The sequence below is a fragment of the Trachymyrmex septentrionalis genome, unplaced genomic scaffold (assembly GCF_001594115.1).
Source record: "Trachymyrmex septentrionalis isolate Tsep2-gDNA-1 unplaced genomic scaffold, Tsep1.0 scaffold78, whole genome shotgun sequence".
Lineage (NCBI taxonomy): Eukaryota > Metazoa > Arthropoda > Insecta > Hymenoptera > Formicidae > Trachymyrmex > Trachymyrmex septentrionalis.
The window spans coordinates 286720-296257 of record NW_017305967.1 but is presented as its reverse complement, the minus strand read 5'-3'; the positions used below and the strand labels follow the sequence as shown (position 1 = coordinate 296257).

General features: G+C 32.5%; 3 protein-coding genes across 3 annotated transcripts in view; 2 read left to right on the top strand and 1 right to left on the bottom strand.

Annotated features, from left to right (window-relative positions):
• LOC108754259 (CD9 antigen-like) overlaps nt 1-4404 on the top strand; it is a 9080-nt gene extending 4676 nt beyond the window's left edge. The window contains exons 2-4 of the mRNA XM_018496454.1: nt 3131-3442; nt 3570-3842; nt 3958-4404. Of these exons, the coding sequence (XP_018351956.1) occupies nt 3131-3442; nt 3570-3842; nt 3958-4110 (738 nt within the window). The 3' untranslated portion in view covers nt 4111-4404. The remainder of the gene's footprint in view (nt 1-3130; nt 3443-3569; nt 3843-3957) is intronic.
• A 3677-nt stretch (nt 4405-8081) lies between these two features.
• On the bottom strand, nt 8082-8683 carry LOC108754174. Its single transcript, XM_018496296.1, has 2 exons — nt 8599-8683; nt 8082-8513 (listed from the first exon to the last, which is right to left on the bottom strand). Exons 1-2 carry the CDS (start codon nt 8668-8670, stop codon nt 8082-8084), a joined length of 504 nt encoding a protein of 167 aa, XP_018351798.1. The 5' UTR covers nt 8671-8683.
• LOC108754262 overlaps nt 8386-9538 on the top strand; it is a 14085-nt gene continuing 12932 nt past the window's right edge. Inside the window, exon 1 of the mRNA XM_018496460.1 lies at nt 8386-8764. The gene's annotated coding sequence lies outside the window, so the exon portion shown is untranslated. The remainder of the gene's footprint in view (nt 8765-9538) is intronic.

Here is a 9538-nt window from a genome sequence, read left to right as displayed (position 1 = left end):
CTGCTATTTAACATCCCAGTAACTGCTCGCCAATAATGTGCCAACAAATGGTAGCATATTTATTCAGATATTGTAACAAATCCAATATCATTTATTTGCGCGTTAAGTTTTGTTCGGCAGAACTTGCAGATGTATTCTAATAACAGATTATTACCGGAAAAAATCAACTAAAATCTGTTATTTTGTAAATATTTAAACAGAATGTTCAATATATCATAATTTAAACGATTATGAAAGATAGATTTCCCTTGGTTACTGTAAGTCCATTCGCTATTCTGTTGATAGATTTTATTACATTTCTGCCGGTGTTTTGCTGGCAAAATTTATGATGGCAGACGTTGTGTAAGATCTATTCTTAACAGATTTAAGCTGTTTCTCAACAGCTAACGTTCAATGTTCATGAAATATTTATAAAATATTCATAAAGTCTTAAAGTAACATTTCAAGAATATTCTTGTATACTCCGAAATATTTACAGAATGTAGAAACAATATTCAAATGATCGAAAATATTCCATTCATACCGTTATATGTTTTCATAGGGTATTATCACACACATGTATTTTTGACAATTATAATTCTTTCAAGAATACTACGTTCTCCTTAAATTAATTTTTAAACAGAACTAAACGAAATTGTACTATCAATAAACAGTTTATTTACTTTCACTTTGGAGCCAAATTTTGGGATTAATCTTCACGAATGAAATGCTGTGCCTTTTATTCCATTCTAAATGGTTTTTATACGAGAAATACTTTACCATGTCCATCTGTCAACGGAAATGCGTATTACTCGCGGATGATTGATTTCAATTGTATATAGATATTGACGTACAAGAAATGTTCATAATATTCTGAACGTTTTATTAACATTTGAACATTCTTTTACTGTTCCAGAACATTTGAAATATAAATCGAACATTTTATGAATATTTAACGTTATTTGGGTTAACTTTGTCAACTTTGTTTTGCTGTCGCACACATTCTACATAACAATAATCGTAACACATACTCTAAGAATTAGCCAATCACAGTCAAAAATTATAAAGAATTTTCAGTTTTTCTCGACTAATTTGTACAGCACGTCTTACCGAGGTTCCACAATGGTTGCGTTCAGAACACAACAGTTTTGTAACAGAGCTTTGTGATTGTCTGCAGAGATAGGATCATTCATCTAAATCTACAAAAATAATTCAAACAGCATGAAGAAAACTTCTCACAGTTGTAAAATAAACGTTCTGCTGAATGCAGTTATTGAGTCGATAGTCGAAAGTCCTAAGCGGTCCTAAGTCTTAATCGATGATGTTGGCCAATAGCCAATTTGTATGTACGAAGATTCTACCCTAAAGCCTGTTCTACAATAGGATTGCAAATCGTAAACTGTAAAAAACTGGCCAATTACAGTTGAATATGACAAAAATAATCGACTATGATTGGTTAACTTCTTACGGCTTATGGTTTGCGATTTTATTGTAGAATCAGTTTTCGACTGTTTAAAACTTTGATTATCGACTTCCGACTCATTGTAGAATCCCCATTACGATTACGAAAAGTATGTGTGGTGGCCCTCAGGGCTTTTGTATGCTGGGGTGCGTATAGATTCGCATGGTAGAATGGAGAGAATGTCAGAAATCATCAAGATCGCTCTGGATAGTCGCAGTTGGTATTAACTCTGATATTAGCGGGATGGAATCCGTTTCTGATTCATCGAATCGTTTTTAGTTGTTGCGCGTGCTCTTACATCAACTCTCGCGTTATAGAGAACTTCTATTCTCGCCACGCGATGAATAACAGGAGGCATATGAGGAATTCCTCCTTTTCCATTTTAAAGCCATGCTTGTATACTCGAATAGAAGTTTTGTGGTGTTCAAAGAAGCTATGACATTTTCTTTTCGGTTAGAATTTTTACGTTTTCTTATATATATTTTTGTCCGTATCTATTATTTATACTGATCAATTAACTCGCAGAACGCTCGAGAATAACGTTGGCACTTGGAACTCCAAGGATGTTTCTTCTTCCATCTTCCCTTTAATCCATGAATCCACGTCTAGTGTCCAATGATGGAAGGGACGCATGGCAGGAAACCCCGCGATAATCCGCAAGCTTAAATGGAAGCTGCCACATCTGGCGGACAGACAATTTCATTGTAAATGTCCCGTACTTCTCCTTCGTCCAGGTTCGGTTCATAAAGTGGCTCGTTAATCTCTCTCATTCTGCAACATCGAGAGACTCGCTCGAATGCTTGAAAATCCCTTTGTGGATCGACTCGTTATTTTGCAACTTTGTCATTTCGAACAATTCCAAGCATAAATTATGAATAGAAGTAATCTCCTGAAGGGAAAATAGTTAAAGGAATATTCACCAGTTCATTTTCTTTTTAAATAAACGATCACTTGGAGTGTTTTTTACACTCCAATTAAAATCGTTATTCAATATCTTAAGATGTTAATAGCTTCGTGATTGGTTTATGATATCTATATACTTAAGACGCTCTTAAATATAAGAATCGATTTTGAACCGGCCTAAAAATTATTGTATTAATTATGTATTGCATTTTATTGGTCAACAATTTTTCTCGATCTACTAATTATAACACAGTTCAACAAGAAAATTTGCAGCGAGCAGAACCGTATTTCTTAATAAATTCAAGATCGCTGAATTGAAATCTGCCAGCGAAAAATGCCCATGTCAGGTTTTTGAGATAAATCAAGTAATATGAGCCAAAAACTCCATTTTTTGTGGCCAAACGAAATTTTGTTTTTTAATTTTAAAAGTAAAGGTCAAGGTAAAGATTAACTCTTTAGAGTGGCGTTAATGAAATTGAAAAATAAAATTTTGTTTGGCTAAAAAAAATGGTAAATATGACAAAAAACGTTTTTGGCTCATATTATTCAATTTATTTCAAAAATCTGTTGACACGATCTTTCGCTGGCGGATTTGGATTCAGGCGACTTTGAATTTATTAAGAAATACTAGCCCTGCTCGTTGCAGGAAAAAAAGGTCAAGTTTTGTCGGACAGTGTAATCGATGCTGTGTTTAAATTGAACATACATGAACAAATGTGAACCTTCGTCGAGAAATATATAACAAAGAATAACGCTAATCGTATCCTTTCTTTATATCTTTTACAGATTATCTCGGTAACAGTGATTACTATGGTAGCATGTATGTTATCGGACAGAACGTATTTAGTATCGATCGCCGAGGAAGGAAACAACTATGAAGCAGGCTTATACATTCTGCTCTTCACCGGAATTCTTATGCTCATCGTCTCCATTTTGGGCTGGTGTAGTGCTTTGAAGCTTTTTCGATATTGTCTGGCCACTTTCATCAGCATCATGCTTGTTATCGTCGTCGCGCAAATTGCATTCGCAGGATGGCTTTACGCTCATAAAGATCGTTTGGACGAATTGGTGCGATCTTCCGTGATAAATACTGTTAAGGTAATTTCCCTTTCAATTATAAAATGTCTATTGTACGCTAAATTCAACAATTCCACGAAGTGAACGTTGTTATTATATAATAACTGTATGTTATGAAAATAAAGAATGCCCTAAATTATTTTCATAGGATGAATACGGTGATATACAATGTCGCACGCAAATCATGGATACAATTCAATCTACTCTTGAATGCTGCGGAGCCAATGGACCTGAAGATTGGGCCGGCAGTAAATTTGGAAAGCAAGATCCTTCTCAATTACGCCTCAATTTTGGCGTTTCAAACGCCGAAAACATATTCAGAATACCAAAATCCTGCTGCAAAGATACGGATAGCACCGACTGCAATCAAGGACGTCAGATGAAAGTTGCCGGAGTCGTGAGCTCTGCGATCTACAGTGAGGTAATGCTTGTTTTTATATTGCTATATTAATTAATTTGCTATTTAATCTTAGAGCAAGATTTATGTTTATTGTATTATATACAGTGTAGTGTATAAGTAAAAAAATTGGTTGTAGGGATGTATGGAAAAGTTGGTTACTACACTGAAGACGCAGACTTATCACTTTATGGGTGCAGCGGTACTGGTTTTAGCCCTAGAAATCGTTAGTCTAATACTCGCTTTAATTTGCTGTTATAAAGGCGGATCATCAGATAGATACAAAGCTTAAACTGATTTCATCGCGCGTATCATGTAAGAATCTTTCCTCTGCCGGGTGTCCCACAATAACAGCGTAATACCAAAAATAATCAAACTTTTGTTTTTGTGCCAACACCAGTGGATACTTGGTAAATTGTATCTTATGTTCGGCCATGTAAAACAAACGAAATGTTCATCTTATTTTTATATAGTATATTTAATAAGTAACCAATTCTTATACTGTGTTTTATTATTCTATACAAATTGGTATGCGTTATTTTGGGACCAATTCAAGCTCTCTGACTCACATAATAGTATCATTATATTTTATTATTACTATTTTGTAAATAACTTGGTATATCTCTTTTAACATATAGAGAGTTTGTGTATTTTATAAAATTGATTTTTACAATTTACATACGCACACAAATGACTCATATTTGCAAGAGTGATATTTAATTTTTTTATTGATCTGTCTTAAAGAGGTACAAAGATATAACAGGTATTAAATTAAAATGTATAATTGTATGAAATTTTTATCGACATGCATATATAAATTTCAAAAGAAAATTATATCTCTATACAAATTTATTAAATCGAAAAAATAATCAGATGTTTCATAACTGTTTGCATCAATTTGAGCAGACATATGTGTAACTTGTATAAGATACATATATGTATATATTATATACATATATAAATATATATACTTATATAAATAACTTATATATATAATATATACATATATATAATAAATATATAAATGTATATCATAAATACAAGTATAATTATAAATACATATTATACATATATATTTATGTATATATACATATAAGCCTTCGAAAATTTAAGAGTGACAGCAGGACTGTAGGAAGAAGTCTGATTAGATAAATGCTTCCTAAAAATAATTTCTAATGCACTCTGATTCTTAATTTTATTGATTTTTATTATTATTAATAGTATTTTACATTGGCGATTATTAAATTTAACTATTACCTTGGACTATTTTTGTGTTCCAAATTTCCTGCACTGAAAATTTATAGTTTACGTATTTATAGGTTACGTTTACTATAGATTTTCATTACTGGCGATCAATTTTGGAACACAGCCTATATTTATATCTGCATATCTTATACGATGATATACTGAAAAGAATCTTGATTTTTTTTTTTATAAGTATAGAAGAATTTAGATGCGAATTTATATACGGGCACTCGATTTTTCTGATTACTGCCAAATGCTCTTCTATATAAATATATATATATATTTCGAGTTTAAAGACTTTTGTATATAAGCATTTAATATCTTTCACAAAGTACCTACGCAGCTAGGGTTTCTTCGGGCCAAAGTAGAAAACCAAAACTAACGCATTGCGTTGATATAAAGTGAAAATTATTATATTTTAAATTGCATAATGAGTATTAGAAATATTATTTCTATGATAAAAAGTATATTTTGTGTTGCATCTGCTATTTAATAAGCGCGTTTATAATATCTCGCATTAAGTTGCTGATCTTTTTTTATTTTAAGTTTATTGTTAACAGATTAAAAGCCATTTTTTTATTAATCTTAATTAGAAATCTAGAGTTTAGAACGATCTGAGTATAGGAATCTCGAGACATTGAACGATAAATATCACTTATCGTGTCTTATACGGACTAACGTTTTCTTAGCGTTAATCTTACAAATCAAAATAGAAAAAGAACATGCACCTACTAATGATACAATCAATCTAGTACTTTAACTTTCTGCAGAGCGGTCGTCATAGTGTCTAGTCTGTAAACAATTAATGTTAACTTATCGATCTACTTGCTTTATCTCACGGATATATGATATATTTTATATATTATTTTTTATATACATATAATAATAATTTTTTATAGATTCTATACTATAGCAATAATTGTTACCACCAATTTTACAAAAAAATCTATTACTACTTATAGAGTTTACATACATAATGATAATATGTTCGATTTTATATAAATTACATTAACGCGACAAATGATTACACCAAGGCCATTGCTTTTGCAAGTAACGTTTTATCATATTTTTATGACGCTGCTAAATCCAAATAAGTCTTCGAATGTTTATATTTGATGTGCTATATGTAATTCTTGGTTTTATTGATATAGCGTATATTGTTTGCATGCAATGACGTATAAAAATTAATATTTTTAAACGTCGATATAATATGCTCCTTAATATGCTTTATTAATTAAGATTTTTGTGGAAATTTTGGTCGAGTAGAGTGATCAAGTTTTCATTGGAATCGAATTTTTTGAGAATTCTTTTAAGCATTGGCAATTACAATTGAAAATTCAAATGAGTAAAATAAAATATTTAGGAACTGATAGAGTTCATGATCGACCAAATTCACACAATGTTAAATTATAACACGATCCGAAAAAAGTTGATAGAGAACGATATAAAAATCCTATCATTTTAAATATAGAATCTGTGATTCGTGAATTTACTAATTTGAATCAAATCTTATAGAAATCTCGTACACAAATTTTATAGAATCCGATAAAACGATTTAGGATTTATGTTCGATCAATCGTAATGCTCGTGAGATCGACAAGATATAGAAAATGATATAAACTTATAAAAAATGATACAAATTGATAGAAATCCTATTGTTCTCAATCGTTCTCTATCAACTTTTTTTACCAGGGGATATTCCGCCGTTAAAAAAAAAATAAAATTAGTAATGATGTCATCGATGTTATATAAAAGTTGTAATGCAAGTATAATTATTGCATGTATATGTAAAAATACGAGACGTGTAACAGCGTGTAATAGCAATACGTATATTGACTAAAAATCATACATATTTCTTCGATTCCGCATAATGGTACTTGTACACCTGCACAAAAATACATACATCCAATTCTCATGCATTCTCGATCGGGTTGTTCTATTTTGACGTTACTTTACATACAAGTTTTATTTTTTAACGTGGATTACATTTTTACAATCTTTAGATGCTGTCTGACGTTTCGTAGAGAAGATAAAAATATTAGAGATAAGTGTCTAGAAGTGTAAAATTGTACTGTACGGAGAAGAATTAGTGTCGATGCGTGTAGGAATAAAGCATGCCTTTCTCACTTGCTACGCGATAACTACATATATGTACCTATAATTTACTTGTGTTTTGTGAAATTAAAGTAATTATTCTCCAAACCAACTTCCATTCTGCATTCAGTATATGCAGTTTTCCATGAATAAAAATGTACTGGTACACCTACAAATGAGTTTTTATCATTATTATGTAATTATAATTAGTCTAATAAATTAGGCTAATATATAATAAGTAAGTTATATCATAACTTTGACTTCATTTTTTATTTTTATTATATCTTCTTTTTTCTGTATGTTTTTCTTTAATATAAATATTAAAATCAGGTTATAATATCATACGTAATCACGAGAATATTTTTCTTGAACGTTCTCTAGAAGCAAAATGCAGAAATAAAATGGTAATTTATAACATTTTAAAAAATTGCTCGAGTTTTTTATGTGAATTTGAACTGAGATTGCATTTTTTAATCTCAATCTCTTTGAGTGCAATCTCAGTGGAAAGAATTTTTATATGTCATAATATTTTTAAAATTTTAAATTTATAAAGTTTTCTGAAAAATATCTTGAACTTATTCCGATTTTTTCTTAAATTATAGAATGAAAATCTTGGAGATCTTTAAATATTTCAGAGTTTACATATTCAAAAAATTTTAGAAAAGATGTAGCAGTTCCGAAAAATGTTCCACAATTCACATAAAAAACTCGAGCAATTTTTTAAAAAGTTATAAAATTATACAGAAGTTTTGAAATATTATATAAAAATTTATAAGAGGGAGAAATATAAAAGAAAGGAAATAATAGCGCATAATGAAACAATTCCAGAGTTAATTCCGACAATGAGCGGGAGAGACATAATTGAAGTCTTTATTAAACTCCGTTCGAGGTGTACTCTGCACAGTCGTAACGAAACGAGCGTCTCTAACTGCGGTTTTCCATTGCCAGCCCTCGCGAGTTGTTAATGACGACGGTGCGAAGCGAAGCGGAGCAAACGGAGTGAGCGAAGTGGGCGACCACGGCGACCAAGGAAGCAGGAAGGAAGGCTTGGAAAGAGGTGATATTAGAGAAGGAAGATGCTACGCGGTTAGTAAGCGGAGAGAACGAGACTGACCGCTTGAGAAGAATTGGAGGGGCAGGTCTCGCTCGGTAGGCACCTGGGGCCCGCAAAGGGGCCCAGGAGGGAAGCGGTACCACAGGTGCGGTCGGGATGAAGCACGGCCGTGCAATGTGGTGCGGTCCGTCGCGTCGTGACGTGGAGAACAGGAGCCGCTCTTGCGCTTCCTGCCTCCCTCGCGGAGTATCCTCTCGAGTGTCTCCGGATCTCGCGCTTCCGTGTCTCGCTGCTTCCGGATACTTGAGATCGTGAACAAAACGTATTTTTCGAGGTCCTCGAGAAAAATTACGTATACATAAATATATATATATCGGTGCGACCTACCGAAAACGAGGTGCGTCTGATCGAATCTTTTCCTTCTGCGGAACAAACGAGATATATAGCTCGACGGTGCATTCCTGGGACGGAGCACACTCGGGGGGTCCCCCGAGTCTCTCCTTCCCTCTCTCACGCTTTTTCTCTCTGTTCTTTTCGTCACACGGACGGAATGGTAAGTGGTACCTTTTTCAACAGGTAAAAATTTTCTATATGACGCTTGATCTCTCTTGACAAAAAAAAGTCGAGAAATCTGATGCGGAGAATGTGGATATCGAGATATCGTTTTCGACAAAAGGCACCATCAGCAAAACGAAATTTCTTTCGTGGTGCGATCTAGTAATTAATTAACAAACACATTAATTAAAAAATAAGACATCAATTATGTGTATATATATATTATGTGTACTGAAATTATTAAGCTCATCTGTTTGAAAATTATGATAGATTGACGATGAGTCAGTCGTCTGAATAATTTGTTCGCCTTCCGTTTACTTAAGATTATCGAACGAAACTGCAATTTCGTAGCAATCGCTTTCTCTCAATGCCAACGCTAACTATAAGTAAGCGTGCCACGGCCATCTCACGCTGCATGATCAAGCACACTCGTGCGTGTTCTAAGATATCCGAAAGAGTCTTGGAAGGCGATTCTTTCCTCCGTTCGATATTATTTGTCGCGTGGGTGAGCCAGTTTAATGTATTTTCGAGTCGATATGATTCGGTTATTTTGAAGCTTCAAACTGCCGAGAGATATGACAACTACTTAGTTGCATTTAAGTAACTTACAAAATTATCTATATATAGATAAAATTATTATGTAAATTGATATGTCTTTCATAAGATAAAGATAATTTTATTTTTAATTTAGTTTAGTAAAAGATGAAATTAAAGTCGTTTCAGATAATTTTAAGATAATATCGCTTGTAAGTAACTTTTAAGTAGTGAAATA

Coding starts and splice junctions, on each gene's coding strand:
- LOC108754174 (XM_018496296.1), bottom strand. CDS start 8,670: ATGCACCGTCGAGCTATATATCTCGTTTGTTCCGCAGAAGGAAAAGAT. Junction 8,514..8,598: donor TCAGACGCACCTCGTTTTCG/GTAGGTCGCACC, acceptor CACGATCTCAAG/TATCCGGAAGCAGCGAGACA.